Source organism: Typopeltis vanoorti, chromosome 20 (genome assembly GCF_054136105.1).
Source record: "Typopeltis vanoorti isolate ZY-2024b chromosome 20, IOZ_Tvanoo_1.0, whole genome shotgun sequence".
Taxonomy (NCBI): domain Eukaryota; kingdom Metazoa; phylum Arthropoda; class Arachnida; order Uropygi; family Thelyphonidae; genus Typopeltis; species Typopeltis vanoorti.
The window spans coordinates 61468347-61488055 of record NC_143568.1 but is presented as its reverse complement, the minus strand read 5'-3'; the positions used below and the strand labels follow the sequence as shown (position 1 = coordinate 61488055).

At 34.8% G+C, this 19709-nt stretch overlaps 1 protein-coding gene across 4 annotated transcripts in view; it reads right to left on the bottom strand.

The window, feature by feature from the left end:
* Positions 1–19709, bottom strand: part of l(2)37Cb (DEAH-box helicase 16 lethal (2) 37Cb) — a 311532-nt gene that overhangs the window by 180891 nt on the left and 110932 nt on the right. For all 4 annotated transcript variants that reach the window (XR_016550053.1, XM_090410204.1, XM_090410206.1 and 1 more), the window contains 2 exons: positions 9853–9993; positions 2253–2333 (listed from right to left, as the gene is read on the bottom strand). Coding sequence is in view for 3 of the 4 variants with exons in the window: in XM_090410204.1 (XP_090266330.1) it covers positions 2253–2333; positions 9853–9993 (222 nt within the window). In the remaining variant the exon portion in view is untranslated. The remainder of the gene's footprint in view (positions 1–2252; positions 2334–9852; positions 9994–19709) is intronic.

Genomic DNA, 19709 nt, shown 5'->3' with positions numbered 1-19709 from the left:
AGTCTGGAAAAACGATTTCCCAAGTGATTACTTTTTCCAATTTCTGTGTGTATTATATGACTGTATTTAAAAATTGTATCAAAATTCAAATTATTTGTATCTCACTCTAGTATTTGCCAATGATAATTTAATGTCACCACGAAGCATAAACCCTATGCTCATATAAACAGCACACATGAAGCATAGCTATTGTTCATTTGACCTTCAAGTTAAGTGTAGAACTAATCAAGTTTCTCAACTTAGAATTAAGTAGTCTTTATACCAGAGCTCTCAAGAAGAAATGGAATTTATACAGCTACCATGAGAGAATAACCTGAAACATAATCACCTGATCACCTCATCCCCTGATGTTAGGGGATGAGGGATTTGAGAGTGTGGATCAGGTAACAGCATCAAAAGACGATGTTACATGATCCACATAAACAATGTAGTTGCATTGTCTTCAAATGGGGAGAGTTGTCATGCAGTCTGTCAATGATTTGAGATAACTTAATTCCCGGAATTTAATTCTCAGATGATACTATGAGAATGCATTCAAAACATACACTATCTACCAATAGGCAAACTGTAATATTGAGTATATCCACCTTTGGCTTTGATCACCTCCTGCACCCTTTGAGGGATGCTTTCCATCAATGTTAAGCAGACATCAGGTGGAATTTGTCTCCATTTCTCCATCAAAGCAGCAATGAGTTCAGTAACAGATCGAGAACGTGCTGCTCTGGACCTCAATTGGCACTCCAATTTGTGTGACAGGTGTTCAATGGGGTTGAGGTCAGGATTCTGTGCAGACCAGGGCAGCAGTCATTTAACACCTATCTCTTCATACCATTCCATAACAGTTGCAGCTTTGTGGCATGGGGCATTCGTGGAACCACAGACAACGACCAGTGGTCCCACTCCAAACCAGCTGAACGAACCTCACACCATTACTCCTCTACCACCAAACTTTACTGTGGGTACAGCACACTGTGGTAACAAGCGTTCACCAGACTGCCTCCACACCCTGCCATCAGACTGGAAACAGATGAACCTTGATTCATCACTCCAGAGTACCGTTTTCCACTAGTCAATTGTCCAGTTCACATGCTCTTTGCACCAGGCCAGACGAGCCACCTTATTTGTTGTTGTTGCGATGTTAGGCTTGTGTATTGCTGGAAACCCAGTAAGTGGAGTTCTTTTTGTACAGTATTAGTACTACTCACCATGGTGTTACTAGTGCTCTGGAACTTTTCACAGATGGTTTGTGCTGATGGAGCCGGTTTTTGCATGCCACCTGTTTTAACACCCTCCTGTCTCTGCCAGTCATTTCTGGTGGCCACCTTGGTATTTTCCTGCACTAGTGATGCCAGAATGTCTCCATTTGTTGATCACATTGCCAAACGTTGATTCTGAATGTTTCAGTTGAGCAGCAATGTCACGTACCAACATGCCACCAAATGTGACCGACACAATGACACCTCTCTCAAAGTCACTGAGTTCATGTCGTACTACTTCGTATTATCTGTACACCAGTTTTTATGTAATTAAAAAACCTAGAATGTTCCATAACTTCAAATAACAGCGATGTCCTTACAATTACTGGTACATAGTGTGTATCTGATTAAGGGTGATTGCAAAAAACAATTGCTGCTTTATAAATACACACACGGATTTGTAAACAACTTGTTCATTAAAAGAAACTTGCCACATTCTATACATGCTTCTATTCTTTACTGGATGTTTTGGTGTTATACTCTGCAAACCAAGCTATGCAGTATGAAACTTGACCTAAAAAGGATGGCATATGCTAGACATGTAATGGTATACGATAAGCAATGTAACTATGAGTATTTATTGCTTTCAATGCTTTCTAACAACTACACTAACAAAAAAAAAAAAAAAAAACTTTTAGTATGCTTGGGATAACATATGCAGGGATTCTCTATACTTATGAATATAAGTATAGAGAATCCCTGCAAGTCCCTAGAGTACTAGCTGATTTTTCAAGCGGTGGATTAATATCATATATACTTTAAGCGAACAGGATACGCTGTTCATTTTGCCCTCCATCTTTATTAAGGTCAGCATTTTATAAATAATTCTTAATAATGAAAAAATATTTATTTATTCACTCAGCATTAAAAATTTGCAGTTCCTCGATACCTTTCCTAACTTAAGAAGAGATAAAAATGAACTTTATTAGGATGCATAGTATAGTAATCTAGCTTAATTCAGTAAAAAAATTTTATGAAGAAAGGCAACACACATACCTCATGATCCTTAGTTCCAGGCATTTTTAAGATCTGTACAAATTCTATGGCATCATCGACTACAAGATCATACTGTTTTTCCTTCAAAATAATGAAATATTTGGAATTAAACAAGCAGTGACATACACACTTTTATCAGCACCAACTAAAGCTTTTTGCATTTTAAAGATTAAAATGAAAACTGTATAATTACCGTTTGTATTGTAATTGTCAAATTGTTTATAAATTTATTTGTGAAAAAAAAAGTTATCCTTATTCCTTTAACTGATAATTACGTTTTTACTATCTTGATATTAACTATATAGAAATTTACATTTGATTCATCATCATTACCACCATCTTTATTTCTTAAGTAAAAAAAAAAGCATTATTCGTTACTACAAACAATTTCATCAAACTGTTATGATATTTGTTAGTCTAATTTCATCTGTCATTCTTTTATCGTTTAAGGCAATTAAAATATAAATTCTCTTTTGGAGAAACATAAAATAGATGGCAGGATCACTTCTGCACAAAAATCACAAATAGAAAACAATTATTTGTTTTTCTGAGAATTCTGAACAGAATGGGTATTCGATTAAGAAAGTCACCATAAAACTGTTACGTAGTTATCGGCTATAAAATATTGAAGCTACTTAGACTTAAGTCAGGAAGCACATTTAAAATATAGATTAACATAGTATATTTCTTGCCAAAAAAATTATATTCTTGTTTTAATCCTCTATCGCAAGCATAAGCAAACAAAGTGTGTGCATGAAATATAAACTAGTCCACTTGTGTATAGAGGCTGTTGATCAATTGCTCCGATATCCCATAATGCAAAAACACTATGAGAAGAGTCACTACCCAGAGGAAGTTACTATGGTTAAATCAATGCAGAATTCGCATATTTTCCACAAGTTATTTTGCTTTGTTTATTAGGAAGGAAATAGTTATTCATCATCATCAGCTATTTTCTGTCCACTGCTGAACAAAGACTTCTCCCAAAGTCTTGAGCTCATTTATGCCACTGAGTTCCAGTTATCTCTTTAATCTCATCCTCCCACCATCTCTTTGGTCTTCTTGTAGGTCTTTTTCTGTCACTGGGATAGCAATCTGATATTAACTTCATCCATTTTTGAGTGATACTTCTTGCAATATGACCTACTCCTTACCATTTGAATCTTTTAATGGCTGTTATGTCTTTCACCCTAATCTGAACACTGTATTATGCTTTCTATCTAGAATGGTAATACAGAGTAATGATCTTTCCATTTTCTTCTGGGTACTCTTCAACTTGCCGGTCAATTTTTTTAGTCAAGTCCATGTTCACTTCCATATATCATGACCAGAAGTATACAACTTCAAATCCTTTTCTTTTGAGGCAGATTGGGATGTTTCCTTTAAATGCATCACGGTGTTCTTCCAAAAGTCACTACCCTTCCTCTGGGTAGTGACTCTTCTACCAACAAAGTCGAATTCTATAAATAATTTCTTCTTCACAGCCTCCCTCTGCTGTCATCTTTTGTCATGGGTAAACATAGGAGGTTACTATATTAATTTCCTGGTGTTCCATTTGTACAGGATTATGGTAATGTATTTATTATACATTATTTTTGTTTTATCTTTCTATATATCTAATCCTTTCTTTTTTACTTTCTGCATTCAATTCATTGATTATTTGTTGATCAATTGCCCCGATAGATTTCCTAAAAGAACATTTGTCATCGGCAAATCAAGATTTAGTTCTTTTTCATTTACTATAATTCTTCTAGTTTTCTGCTGTAAATTCAGTTGAAATGGCATCTCCCTGTCCAACTCCCTTTTTTATAGGAAATTTCCTATTTGTTCTTGATTTTATAGATGTAGTTGAATATATGAAACACCACATGAAACACTGTTATACAAATAAGAACAAATTGGGATGGATATGACTGGTTAAGTGGATAGGAGAGTAGCTGCTGGACAGATATCAAAAAGTGGTGTGTGTATATATATGTGTGTGTGTGGAGGGGCAGAATCAAGGTGAAAGCAGGTAACTAGTGATGTGCCACAAGGTTCGGTGCTGGGACCATTGCTGTTTAATTTATATATAAATGATATAGGAAATAACCCAAAAAGAAATATTCTGTTATTTGCTGATAATGCAAAATTAGGTAGAGTTAATAGTTAATCAAGGCAATGTGGAGAGCTTACAGGACGATTTAAATAGGCTCTCAGTATGGGCAAAAGATAATGGGTATCAGTTCAATGTCGAGAAATGTAAAGTTATGCACTTTGGAATAAATAGATTACAAGCTGTTTAACCCATTGATGGCACTGTACTCCAGGAAATAGATGAAGCTAAATATTTAGGGGTGGCAGTAGACAGAGAGTTCAAGTTTAGAGGACATATTGCTAAGGCTGATAAGGTAGCACATAAGATTACTTGGCTAGTGAAGAACACATTAAGAAGTTGTAATTCCTCTTTATAAGGCCTCGATACGCCCACATCTGGATATAAACGACAAGAAACCCAGGGGACCAAACTTGAGCACATCACTGTGCTCAAGTTTGGTCCCCTGGGTTTCTTGGGGATGTGGAAGCGGTGGAGAGGATTCAGAGACAAGTGACCAAGATGGTGAGTGGCCTGTGGAATGTTCCTTATAAGGATAGATTGAAGGTGTGTGGATTGCAGAGTTGGTTGATAGGAGAAAAAGAGGGGCTATGATAGAAACATTTAAGTTGCTTAAAGGATTTTATAGGATAGATGCAGGGGAAATATTTCAGCATTTGGCTAGAGGGACCAGAACAAGGGGTCATCCCTGGAAGTTGAATAAAGGTGTGGGTCAGTAGGGGTGTGAGGACTAGTTTTTTGCTTGGAGAGTGGTGAATGAGTGGAATAGGTTGCCATAGTCAGTTGTGAGTGCTTTCTCTATTAATGGATTCAAGGAGAGGTATGCTAGATTGTGTTGGATAGATTGGATCTCCCACAATGAGTCTTCAGACTCCATGGACGTGCCTGTGTAATAATAATATATGGTAAAGTATATTAATATAAGCTTTTTCGATTCTTTGATTTTTAATGGGTTTTAAAATAGCTAATATTGAGATTGAATCAAATGACTTTTCAAAATACTAAATGCCAGACCTAAGGGTTTTACATATTCATTTGTCTTGTTATTTTTATATGTGATCAATGGTGGTGTAATTTTTTCTGAATCCTACTTGTTCTAGAGGTTGGCAAAAATCTAGTTTGTGTTTGTATTCTGTTGCAAATGATTTTTGTAAAGATTTTTAAAATCTTTATAATGAAACAGAATGGAAGAGTATACGCAACAAAATAAAGCAAGCAGCCAATGACAATCTAGGAACAAAGAAAAAAAATGGCACGTGAAAAGAAGCATCAAAAATTAGAATAAATATGCAGAAAAAATAATAAGAGAAAAATGAAGCTTACAGAAAATGGTTATTTCTGATCAGCTGAATATAAACCAAATTATAATTGAATGAACGGAACAACTAAAAGAGAAATTAGAAACTTACATAGAAAAAAAAACTAGATGAACAAGGAACAAGAAATGGAGTTAAATAGTACATAATCATCAATATATAAAATCCTAACTTACTGAAACAAAGACATTAAAGAACAAAGTAATATAGATATAAGTAAAAAGGAATGTAATGACTTTTATGAAAACTTATAGAAATATAATGATTTTAGACCTCCTAACATAAATAAACAAACAGTATAACAAATCAGAAACATCATAACATTAGATGAATTAACTGAAATTCTAAAAAGGAAATGTATTATATACAAATTATTCAAATATGCTGTCTATGAACTACAGAAGAGACTAATAAATCTATTAAATAAAATTGCCGATTTTCAAAAAAAGGAATAAATCAAAATGTGCTCAAATAGCTGAATAATGGTATTCATTCTTGATATAAAATATATTGGTTTCCATAAATTAATCAACAAAGAGAAAAATCAAGATAATTCGGAGGGGAAAGGGAAAAAAACAAATTAACACGTTCGCTGCCAATTACGAGTATACTCGTAGTTGGTATATGAGCCTCACAAGCCAACTACGAATATACTGGTATGTCGATTACTGCCTGCAACGAAATTACTCGTACTGACCTTGAAGAAGTGAAAGTGCTTGACGTGCAGAGCATAGCAGCAAAGTGTGTGTGTACTCGCAATTGGTATATGAGCCTCACAAGCCAACTACGAATATACTCTTATGTCGATTACTGCCGGCTATGAGATTACTTTTACTGACTTTGAAGAATGAAAGTGCTTGGCGTGTGGTAACAAACTATGCCCGAGGAGTGTGGCAGCGAGCATGTTAAGTCAGCTACATTGCGCAATAGGTGACGTTGAGTCTGATTATCATATATAAATGAGTGTGGTGCTGTCAGCAGTATATGCAAATTATCCACAGCCTTAAAAGTGGGTGTTTTGGTGTAGTTTTCGTGTCTAGAATGAGAACAAGACATTTCATGATAGCAAAATTCTTGGCTATGGCTTCAAGGCATTATTTAACAGATGAATTCAGGATGGCAAGCATTCTAAAACTAGAGGCAAGCCAAAGTCAGATGATTGCATGTGAGTCATTCTGTGATTCAGAGTGTGGAACAAGACATAGAAACATTACAGGAAAATTTGTAGAAATGGGAAAAAACAATAATAACGAAAGTACTATTTGAAATTATGAATTTATGCACATCTTTGAAAGATGTGCATAAATTCACATGGAGGAAACATATAAGAAAAGTCTTAATGAATGAAGATTTTAAAAGGAATTGAAGTAGAGCAGGTTAAAATCTTGACTACAAATACACATATATTTATTTCATTCAGACATCCCCACTGGGTTGGAACAATGCACTCATGACCCATTACTCATGACCAATACACTCCAGAAACCCATTCCACGCTCTTCGAGCAAAAAATCTAGTCATCACATTTTTGCTAACCCTAACTTAATTTCCAGAGATGGCTTTCTGCTCTCTCCCATCTAAAGTGAAAAAGTTCTTCAGCATTTATCCTATAAAACCTTCTTACTAACGTAGGTTTCTATCATATCACCTCTATAATCCACAAATACCTAGTCCAGCAATAAATACTATTACAACTTGAACAGTGCATAAACATTTAAACTATCAGTAAATCATTTACAGCTTTCAGCACATACATAACAAATGTATAACATGCATACAGCAACAGTCAATGTTCGAAAGGTTCCCTCTTTTGCTTTCACACATGTCCAAAGTCTGTGAGGCCAGATACTGATGGCAGCAGGCACTGCATCCAACAGAATCACTGCCACTGCTCGCTCAATTTCACTTTCAGGCTGGTGATGCTGAGATGTTGTGATTCAAAGAGGCATGTGGTGAGGTTCTCTGCAAGGATATAAAAACCAGAGCTCCATGGTGGACACAGAAATTTAAAGAGGCAGTGAAAGAAAAGAAGAAAGATATTGAAAGTTCCTGGTGAATAAGTCAGAAATGGAAGAAAGAGTGCTGTAAAAGGAATTAGAGATGAAAAAGTGACATCAAAACCGGAGAAAAAGATATCCCTGATGTATGGAGTAATTACTTCAAAAAATTGCTAAACAAAACAATCAACAAGGATGCAATCAGGAATACATATCCATATTTGAAGTAGAAAAAGTCATCAAAAGCCTGAAATGTGGAAAGGCAGCAGGAGTAGATGATACTCAACCAAAAATGCTCAATATGGAGGTATAAAAGTCTTGCGGTGGCTGCACTGCACAGCTCAGAAGACCTGAACAGAGGGACGAATTCCAGATGATTGGAGTAGAGCTCTCATAGTATAAAAAAAAAACTGAATGTGAGAATTACAGAGGTAGAACTACTGAGTGGTCCTGATAAGATTTATGCAATCATACACTCCTAATTTCTAATTTCTGGATGCTCAGTCCATGTCCTGAGCATTCAGGAATGTGTTAGCAGAGCTAATCTCAGATGGTATGGTCACTTAAACAGAATGGTAGAGGAAAGATTAACAAAGCAAAGTGTTCTCTGCCAGGTTGGCAGGAAAAATATCCAGAGGAAGACCAAGATATAGGTGGATTGATAAAGTAAAAAGTGCCTTAGAAGACAGATAACAGATTGATTTGGAGGAAAATTGTTGATAGGAAGTTAGTAGTGATGTAAGTTCTTTATGTAGTACTAATCATAACATCCTGTTTAATCCTTGAGGGTACATGTCAGGAATTTGATGATGATAATGAAGTCAAGATCTACCTGATGACGTGGTTAGGGTACTCACCAAGTTTGAGGGTATTTTGTCTTTAATAAAGGATACTTTAATCTTTAATTTGAAACAACTTGTACATAACAGTACATATTTAAATAATTTTTAAACTGTGGATCTGAAAATGAGGCAGAAATAAAATAGTTAATTGAAGACTAGACATCGCAGATGAAAGTTTTGATGAAAATCTGAGGCGTGATCAGGTGGCATTTTAACCAGATTATATTAAAATGAAGATATTAATTAGAAAGGATCTTGACAACAAGGTGCTTGATGTGAATTTCATGATGTCATAGTATTCAAGAATGTGTGAGCAGGCAGATCTAAGATGGCATTGGTCCTTATGTTAGTAAGGAAAGGGTACAAAAAAGGTATGTGATGGAAGGAAAATGACCTAGATCTAGGTGGATCGATACATGAGATAGGACTGTAGTCCTACCTCAAAGCGATGTTAGCAGTGCTTTAGAAAAACAAAATGTAAAATGAGACAAACAACAGATTAATTTAGAAGGGAACTTGCTGGGAACCTATTAATAATGCATTCAAGAAACAATGATTATATACAACTCTACATCATGACAACCACTATTTAGTGGTTCTCATGATGTAGAGATTATCAGTGAAGTTATACAGAATGTCACCAAAAAAATCTCTTCACAATCCAACTAGAAAACACTGACATTATATAATTTAAAAAACTGTAAGTGTGAGAATAATAATCAATTTGCTTGTGGGTAATATAATACTTATTTTGTTAATCCAAGTTTAATGAAACATTGAATTTAGATTACAGTAAATTGCTCTTATTAATTTTATGTTTGTATAGTTTTTTAAATATAATTATAGAAATTTATATAATAATTTAATTGATGGAATACAGCTGTTTATGTATGTAGATTCAAATCTGTTGGTGCAAGTTTTTAATACATCTTTCATACTGCTTCATTATTCAATTCACTATTTGTAATCATCTACACAAGTTTGAGTAACTTTGGATAATGACTCATCTGCAAAACTCAAAACTATATATAACTGAGTGAAACAAAATTATTTAAAATGCACACAAAGCGTACCATTACAGTAAAGTCCATTTGTGGCTCTACGATTATGACTGCAACTATATAGTCATACCTTATAAAATTCTAATGGCAAATTTCTTTAAAGGTGTTAAATTTAATTCTTTTATAATTTTCTTTTTAAAGAAAATTATAAAAGAATTAAATTACAATTTAAAAAAAATATTTATTGGTATTTCATATTTTTATACTTTTATTATTGTTATGAAAAAATTAAATAAAAAAAATGCAATAAAGATATTATGTTAAATATTAAAAACAAACAAAAGTATACTTTTTCTTTGTGCCTTTCTTTTGCATCTCTGGCCCCAAATCTCATTTGTGCAATTCCCAATCTTTCTTCCTCCCATTTTTTTTGTTCTGCATTTGGAACTTTTTCTTTTTCATCTACCTCTATATATGTGTCATTGGCTTTCTAAAAAAAATAAATAAATATATAATAATATAATAATTAAACAAACAAACAGACAGAATGTTAGACTATATAGAATGTTAGTTTTCCCTGACATAATCAGTATGCTGACTAATTCTGACAGGGAATTTTTTGCAGAACTTGTTACTTGGAACATAGTTGTAATAACAAAGTAGAAATATTCTGAATAATTAATACCAGGCCATGTGGATGTTCATTTCAGGAAAATTTCCCTTTTGAACTGATTCAACACTGTATTTATAATCTACAGTAAAAATACAATCTTCGCAATATGCAGATTGTCTTTTGCAATGAACCTGCAAATTCCTATATTTATTATTTAGAAACTTTTTCAAGACAACAGAAATGTGAGCAAGGAAGATTATCATTTTAATTTTCTAATGAGGATGAAGCATCTTTTACAAACAGAATATATTATATAAATGGGTATGATATAAATATGTTACATAAATAAATATATTGTTTATTTTATCTTGTGTTGTTAACGAAAACTGTTATAAAAAAACTCAACACGAATTGCCAACACATGCTTTCTACTCATGTGCTAGTCTCAGTCAACACACACTCTGCCCAAACACAGCACATCCATGTTAAAGGGTTGAGAGTACTCATGAGGTTTATAAATATATATATTTCTCAATCTATTCTCAAAATCTGCATTCCACAATCTCAATAACATTTTTAACACTACTCATCTCTGTACTTTCTCTCTCTCTCTCTCTCTCCACTGCATTTGCATAACCTCAGAAACCAAGAAATCAGAAGACCAGATCTGCACATAGTAGTCCAGATCATATCAAAGCCTTGTAATAACGAAACATGACTTCTTTATTCTTACAGGTCAGTGTTTGTTTCAGCAATTGCAATTATCTTCTGAGTGGTATTTGCAATTTTTGCTATATGACCTTTGAACTTCAACTTCCTGTCTACTAAAACTCCAAGATTCCTAGCCTGGTCGGTTTCTTCTAGCATAATCCCACCAATACAATATACCAATCGATATCTCATTAAATATAAAGTGAATAACTTTATATTTACTAACATTGAACAGATAGCCATTTTCACATCACAACTGCAGCCTATTCATATCATTCTGCAAGTGCAGCATGTCAGTTGCATTTTTGATTACTCTGCCTATCTTAGCATCATCAGTAATTAGCTCTATGTCTCTTGTCAAATCCTTCCTAATGTCATTAATGTAAAGACTGGATAGTAATGGACCAAGGACCGATTGCTGGGTTACCCCACCAATCACCTGAAATCTGGCAAACCCACACCCACCATTTTTTGATATCTGTCATCATCCTCTTATCTATGCTAATACTTTCTAATCCAATTTATGCAAGTTCTTCATGCTGTATTCTGCCAAAGGCTTTGGCAGGATACAGCATGCTACTAAGTAGGAAACTAGTACATAAGTATCATGATTTATTTATTCCCCTTGTCTAATTCAACTGTAACATTATAATGTTAGCAAAGTTACTCAAACATGATCTTCCTTAGTAAACCCATGCCATTCATTGCAAATTATAGATTTTGTGTCAACCCATTTCTGTTTGTAAGCTCTTACCAACTTTTCAATAATCTTCCTGAGCACTCCAGAAATACTAATATACTGACACCTAAATACATCAATCTTTGCACCACTCATGTGGAATTCCCATTCAGTAGTTATACTTCATTCTTTTACTTGCAGCATAATGATAAAATTCTTTTGGGTTGTCTTTAGCCTGCAGAACCAGTTTCTTTTCATACTCAATCTATCTTTCCATACAATGCTACTTATAAATTCTAGATGTGTTATAATTTCTGAATGGAACATCCATATACTTAGTCACTTCGCAGGTCAGCACCACATGATCATCAACTGGAGGCAGAACAGTCACACCATTAATCCTGGCTGACACTCTAAATTCTAACATTATGAACTATAGTTCCTTCTGTTACATGCTGCTTGACAAAGCTGTCTCACAAGAGCTTAATAAATTCAAATTCATTCTTCTCATGAGATTTTACTGATACTCAATGTTCAGATAATTAGTCACTCATGATGATTTCGTTCAGCAACTATCTTGACTAAGTTGACTTGGCAAAACATTTCACTGTTACAAGCATTGATCTTATTTGATTCATCTCAGGATCGTTGGTACATAGAAAATTGTTAATAATATTGCAGTCATTGCTTTCTACCCTAACTGGATTGGAACCACTGATATCATTAGCACCCATCCATTCTCTCCTGTCTTGTCTGTCCTTCCTAAAAATATTGATCCTTCACACTCGATTCCAGTAATTATAGCTGCCATTGAGAGTGAGATCTCACTAATGCCTACAATTTGAGGCAACATATTTCATCAAGGCACCAGACTCTCCCTTTTGTTCCTGATACTCTTGGCATTTGTGTACAGATATTAGTTACCTCCAGGCTTATATCTATACTCACTTCTGTAATATGTATCACCCATCTGGATAGCTGCAGATCTCTGCAAGTTGCAATTTGCAGATAAGGTATCTAAGACCTCGTTATATAGATATCCTTGCACATACTTAATAAGTTCAAACCAGATGAGGAGTTGCATAAATTATCTCATACAGATGATGAAACAGTGATCATAATTCAAATTGATGTTTTAAAGGAGAAAATGTACAACTAAAGATAACTAATTAAATTTACTTAGAGATTAAATTATTAGGCCAATATTTCAATTGTCAACAAGACATCTTCATGAGCACAAAGAAATACATTAAGCATGTGTATTTATTTTGGGGGGAATTTACTTGCCATCTAACATTAGCTCTGCTAATACATTCCTGATGACAAAATATGACAACATCTTCATCAAATTCCTGACATGTATCCTTAAGGGGTGTATAGGATATGATAGTACTACATGAAAAACTTATATCACCACTAACATACTATCTACAATTTTAGTCCAATTCAATCTGTTACCTGTCAAGACTCCAACATTATCAGACCTTATTTTTCTATCTTCTAAAGCACTTTCTTTTTACTGTATCAATCCACTTATATCTTATAGAGAACACTTGTTTTGCTACTCTTTCCTCTCCCATTCTGTTCATACCACCATATCACCTGAGTTAGCTCTGCTAATACATTCCAGGATGCTAACAATGTCAAGTTCCTTCCTAATATCCCTGTTTTTAATATGATATTGCCATTGATGGCATCTGTTCACACCCCTAATCTTTCTCAGGACTTTCAAATCTGCAGTCTCTAGTCTTTGGTCAAGTGTTTTATTTCTATCCCAGATTGCAGATCCCTAAGTTAAACTTAGCTTGAACACTATCTTGTATACAGCTAATTTAGTGTTTTTGACTAATTTCTCTCTTATTCCATATAAATTTATTCAGTCGACTTCCTACCATACTGGCTTTGTTGAATCTGTTCTCTATTTCCATATTTAATTTACCATTTTCACTAAAAATCACGCCTAAGTAGACAAAATGTTTTACTTGTTCTATAGGTTCCATTCATAATGCAGTTGATATTTTCAATGTTTCTGCCAATTTTCATTTTCTTTGTATTGTTATTGCTGATTTTCATACCAAATTTATTACAATAGTTATTCAATTTAAGTCAGGGAATCTTGAACACTTCTACTGGATTTATTTAAAAGTAACATATCATCTGCATAAAGTAAAAGATTTCAGATTAATTTCAGGTTTAATACCGCTTTCCTTCATAACATGATCCATTTAGATGATGAATAAGAGCGGATAATGTATATCTTTATCTCACACTAGATTTAATATCAAATCATCTTTATGTACTTCCTTCAATTCTAACTGCTGACGTACAACTCAAATAGAGACGAAGTATTGTTTGAATAGCTTTTCTCTTGGCAACTTGTCATATGTCTTTTCCAGATCTACAAAACTTAAATACAAATCTTTGTTACATTCCCATGATTTCCCAACTATCTGTTGTAAAGTGAAAATCTGATCCTGACAGCCTCTATCTAGCCTGAATCCAGCTTGTTCTTCACCAAGCTTCCCTTCTACAATCCTTCTCAACTGCTTCTACAGCAGCTGAGAAGGATTGTGGAAGGGAATCTTACCAAGAACACTCAGTAGGGAAATACCTCTGTAATTCTCATTCAGTTTTATTTCCCTTTTTATGTATGGGTACTATGAGAGCTCAACTCCAATCATCTCATCTGGAATTCGTCCCTCGGTCCAGGTCTAATGAACTATTAAGTGCAGCCACTGTAAGTCATTTATATCTCCATACTTGAGCATTTCTGGTCAAGTATGATCTACTCCAGCTGCCTTTCTACATTTCAGGCTTTTGATGGCTTCTTCTACTTCAAGTATGGATATGTATTCATGATTCCAGATTTGAGGGTTTTTTTTTTTTACCACTGTGTGGTTACTGCTTGTTTCATTTTGCAATTTTTTAAAGTAATTACTCCATACATCAAGGATAGCTTTTTCCCAGTTTTGATATCATTATCATCTCCAATTCCTATTACAGCACTCTTTCCTCCATTTCTGTACTTTTTCAACAACCTCCAGAATATCTTGCCAGCTTCTTGATATTTATTTTCTATATTCTTACCAAAGTCTTCTCATGACTTTTGTTTAGCTAGGTTTATGCAGTGTTTAGCTTTCTAACATTTGTCTGTGCATTCTCTAAGAGCACAAGCTGACTTATTTGCCAGAACTTTTGATAAGCTTTCATGTTTTCCTTCACTGCCTCTCTAAGTTCCTGTGTCCAACATGGAGTTCTGATTTTTTTCTATCCTTGCAGACAACCTCACCCCATGCCTCTCTGGTTGAATCAATGTTTTCTTCAGGATTTGTCACTGAACCTACAAGGTTTTGGTTCCTGTTCTCAAACTCTTTCATATTTTCTTGAATAATGTTTGCGTATTTTATAGTAATAAAATACTATAGTCTACAGTTCACATCTGAGAGGTGCTCAACTTTTATTCACTTTAAAACTTTCTTACATGTTCTTATTTTCAACATGAAATTCAATTTATCCAGTTCAAGACTAAATGGTGATCACTTCCAATTTCAAATCCTCTGTACACTCTAGTATCCTGCACCAGTGAGAAAACTTCACTATCAACAATCACATAGTCCATGAGGTTTTTCTTATTCCTTGCCTCTTCTCTCCATGTGAATTTATGAACATTTTTATGTTGAAACATTTCCTTAGTATTAACCAGTCCATGTCCTGAGTAGAAATCCAAAAGTTATTTGTCATTATTATTAGCTTTGCTCTTTTCTCCAAATTTTCCCAAAATATTTTTGTACATCTGAAAATCATTTCCTTCTCTGATATTCAGATCCCCAACAAGGACCAACTTTTCCTTTTTCATTGTGTCAGTTGCTTTCTCTAAAGCCTCAAAAAATACCCCCACTTCTACCTTAGTAGAACTGTCTGTGGGACGACCATAGGCATAAATAAGTCTCACTGTCCAGTTCTCCATCCTGATATTTGCCCACATCACTCTACTCGATATTGTCCGCCATTCAAGAAGATTAGCTTCATATTTAGTGTTGAATACTATGGCTGCTACTCCTTTTTCCCCGATTGTTACTGCCAGAATATAACATTTTGTATTTATTTCTCAGAAAGATCTCATCAGTTTTTGTTGTTTTGTTTCCATCACCCCTATTATGTCGATCTGGTACTTATCCAATTCCTCAGCTAGCTCCATTTCTTTGACATTCAGGCTTCTTATGTTGACAGTACCGATCTTGAACTCTGGTGATGTTGAGTTGGGGTGGGTTTCAGGATTTATTCTAGTAGCTGACTTTTCACTGTTTGCTCTTGTTTCCTGGCGAAAACAATGGGGGATCTTGTTTAACCAGGCGATGCCCCAGCCAGAATGAAATTCTTTCATGTTGTACTATCATTTTATATTGTGGTTTAAGTCAATAATACAATTTGGTCTGCTAATCACAAATTGCCAGTCCATCCTCCTTCGCCCAGTATCTGGGTAGATATCCAACATGGTGCACCATGAAAAGGTGAGGATTGGACATTAGGTCAGAAGCCTTGGTCGGTTCTCCACATTCCTTAAAAGGCTACATGGAGGTCTCCTCCCAGTTATACAGCTTTGACCATTAAGTACCCTATAGTCAATGAGACTTTTTTTTATTCCTTGCTTCTTCTCTCCATGTGAATTTGTGCATATTTTTAAGTTGGAACATTATGTTAGTAATAATCAGTCCATGTCCTGCGCAGAAATCCAACAAGTTTTTGCCATTATTATTAGCTTTCCTCTTTTTTCCAAATACTCCCAAAATATTTTTATACTTCTGACAATCATTTCCTACTCTGCTATTTAGATCCCCAACAAGGATCAACTTCTCCTTTTTCATTGTGTCATTATTTATTGTCAATATGTTGTCATTAATGTTATTAATTGTCATTATGTGATGCTTTAGTGGTGTTTTTATTAAACTGATTATTTTATTGTGTTCCATTGTTGTTATTGTACTGAGGATGCCAATGATACTTAGGTGAAAATTTTACAGCTAATAAATTTATTTTACATAAGTTAAGTTTCCACCTTTAATATTTTCTAAGGATACAGTTTCTGTGTTGTCAGACAGATATTAGCCATTCTTTTGATTTGTGTATGATTTCAGTGGAGAGAGAGAGGCTAGTACAGGTCAGAGCAGGTGGTTCTCTATTTGTTAAGGTTAAGTAAGAGAATACTGCTGCTGGGGGGGGGGGGGGGAATGTGAAGAATGAACCTTCCATTGTGGACAGGTTTTGTGTAGACAAAAAAGAATAAGGATCCGATGGATGTTGGATCCTTATACTGGTGACCAGAGTGCTAACGATGGATAGTTACTCTCAAAGGTGAAACAGATCCACATTGTATTTTCAAAATGTTTCATGAAAAGATTGGCAAATTGAATGCATTCAATCTGCTTATACGATTTCCTCCCTAAGTAAAATAACTTGATAATTTATAACTTGATAACTTGAAATAACTTGCATAGTAAAAGTGAATAAAGTTGATATGTGGGGTGGGGGAAAGCCTAAATGAGTTCTGAAGTTTCTTTTTTTCTAAGGAGGCTACATCAAAAGTGACTATAATTTTGGAAAATCACATTTAACACATTTGAAAGTGCATGAGAGTGCTTGGGTTATATATTTGGCCACTTCAGGACACATTTTGTTTGTGCACTTTTGTAATCCTTATATCCCATGGAGGACCAAGATTATACAATTTAAGTTTTTAAATAGTTTCAGGTAGCCAGGATACAATGTTGTCTAATAATTTTAGGAGTGTCTTGTTACTTACCTATCCTTTCTCCACTAATGAATTGTACAATTAATAAAGTATCAGTTTTGATGAATTACTCTTGCTCCTTGTTGATTATTTTATTAAATGCACAGAGGCACTGTACCCTTAAATAATGAAATTCATGTCTCATTATTCAAATTAAGTGGATATTGAATCCAACATTATTTCATGTTGCATTTCATATTTCAACATTATTTCATGTCTCATTGTTTATTACAGCACTTATAATTTTTCTATTGTATTATTTCACTATAAACAATGAGTAAAATTAGTTAAAAATATAGCAAAATAGACCTACACTATTGAAGCTGTTTTATATTTCTGGCATGTCAATTGTTTATATATCCTTAGTTCACACTGTGATTTCCTACTTACAACCTTTTTGGCTTATGATGGGATCAGCAGAATGGAACCTTGTTGTAAGATAAGGACTATTGTAGTATGCTGTCACGAACAATTCTATGCATTGGGTTGGTGATCACTGAGTAGGCTATTGATAAATATATAGAAGAGAATGGGTGGAAAAACAGAGTTCTGTAAAATCCCAGCAGTTGTAGAGTTAAAAGACAGATTCACATTGTTTATGCATGCTACATGATATGTAGAATGCATCTGGTCAAAGGCTGGCAATCCAATGCAGAAGTTACAGAATAGACCAATGAAGGAAGGCCTTGGAGATATCAAGAGCAACCCTGAGACAAGCTAAAATTTTTCCACAGTACTTGTTCAGAGATGGGTGATATGGGTAAGCAGATCCCCTGCTGATTGACAGTGGTGGAATCCATACTGTCAATGATTTATTAGTTGAGCATTTTTAAGGTAATGAAGGGGGTAGAATGTTGATAATTCTCTCCATTACTTTAGAGAACCAAGTGAAGGAAATTGGATACAGTTTGATGGCAAGATTTGTCATCCTTCTTGGAAATAGGTTATGCGTGAGCTAATTTCCATGCCACACAGAACAGATACTAATAGAATATGAAAGTGTCAAAATGCAGCATAGAATGGGAGGCAACTCTGGAGCACATATAGGACACCTAGAGAAATGCTTCAAACCAGAGTTGTTTTTTGTCTAATTTGGATAAAATTCTTCTGACAGAATGTCAAAGTGGGCATTGAGTGTTTGGAAGGACTGGGGAGATGTTCACCAGGGTCAACCATACAGGAATTAGTAGAAAAGTAAGAGGCTAAAAGATTGGCCTTCTCTGTGGGTGATGATGCTACAGAAACATTCAAATGTAGCAGTAGTTGAAGCTGTTGGGCAATGGCTTTGGTAAGAGACCTGAGGGCATGGAATACCGTTTGGACAGGATGCAAGTTTCCTTCTTCTAGCTCTTTCAAAATCACTTTCTGATGAGCTGATAGTTTTCTTGCAGTTATTCCATGTTTGGTATAAGCAGTAAGGGGAAGATGGAGTTTTGGATGAGAGCCAGTTACAGTATGCTTGATTCTTCATTTGTACAGCCATGGCACACCTTTTGAAGAACCAGGGCATGGTCAACAGCAGTAGGAAATGTAGAGTGAAATGGGGAATAAATTCTTCCACACCAAAGAGGATTATTTCAGTGACATGTTCAGTAGTACATATGCTTGGGTTTAAAGTTTAGTAACAGTATCCCAATCACAGGAAGTTGCAAAGATCATCCCAATTTGTGAGTAGGAGTGGGTGTGTGCACACTAGCACTATGTTATGGTCTTTACTTAAAGGCCAAACAACATTCATAATGTAGTAATATGAAAGGGTCACTAGTAAGGAAGATGGCTAGGGTGTTTGGAGGGGGATTGGGATTATTTGGTATTCAAATAGGTGCATGAATGATTTATATAGCCAGTTAATGTTGTGAGCATTAAAATCCTCGAGGGAGATGGTATCCCTGTTAGGAAAGTTAGATTGAAAATACCAACATTTAGATAAAGGAAATCTAAAAGTTCAGTATGGTTGGTGGCATTAGGATAGCAGACCAATAGAGACAACAAATAAATCTGGTAGAAAGGGACAGAGAGATTCTCATTCAAAAAAGATAAAAATTGGGAGATTCTAAGTTGGATACTCTTTGGAATGGTATATCAGAGCAGACACATTTACAGATGGCATGTCTGAGTCAAAATGAGTCAGAGTACATAAGTAGAAAAAGTCAAGATGAGTAGTGCTAGAGGAAGTTGTAATATGAGTTTCTGTTAGGAAAAGCCAGTGAGGTTTTAGAGACTGGAGATGGACATTACTCTCAGGTCTCCTGTTGACTGCATGGGTTGAACATGTTTTCTGTGTAGTACTTGATTCTGTTTTTCACGGTAGTTGTTAAATATAGCACTTGATTTTCACACCAGCATTTCTTGGTTGTAGTCAGTGGTCCACACTTCATCATTTTGACATTTTTTTCCTCCAGCTGATAATGTAGT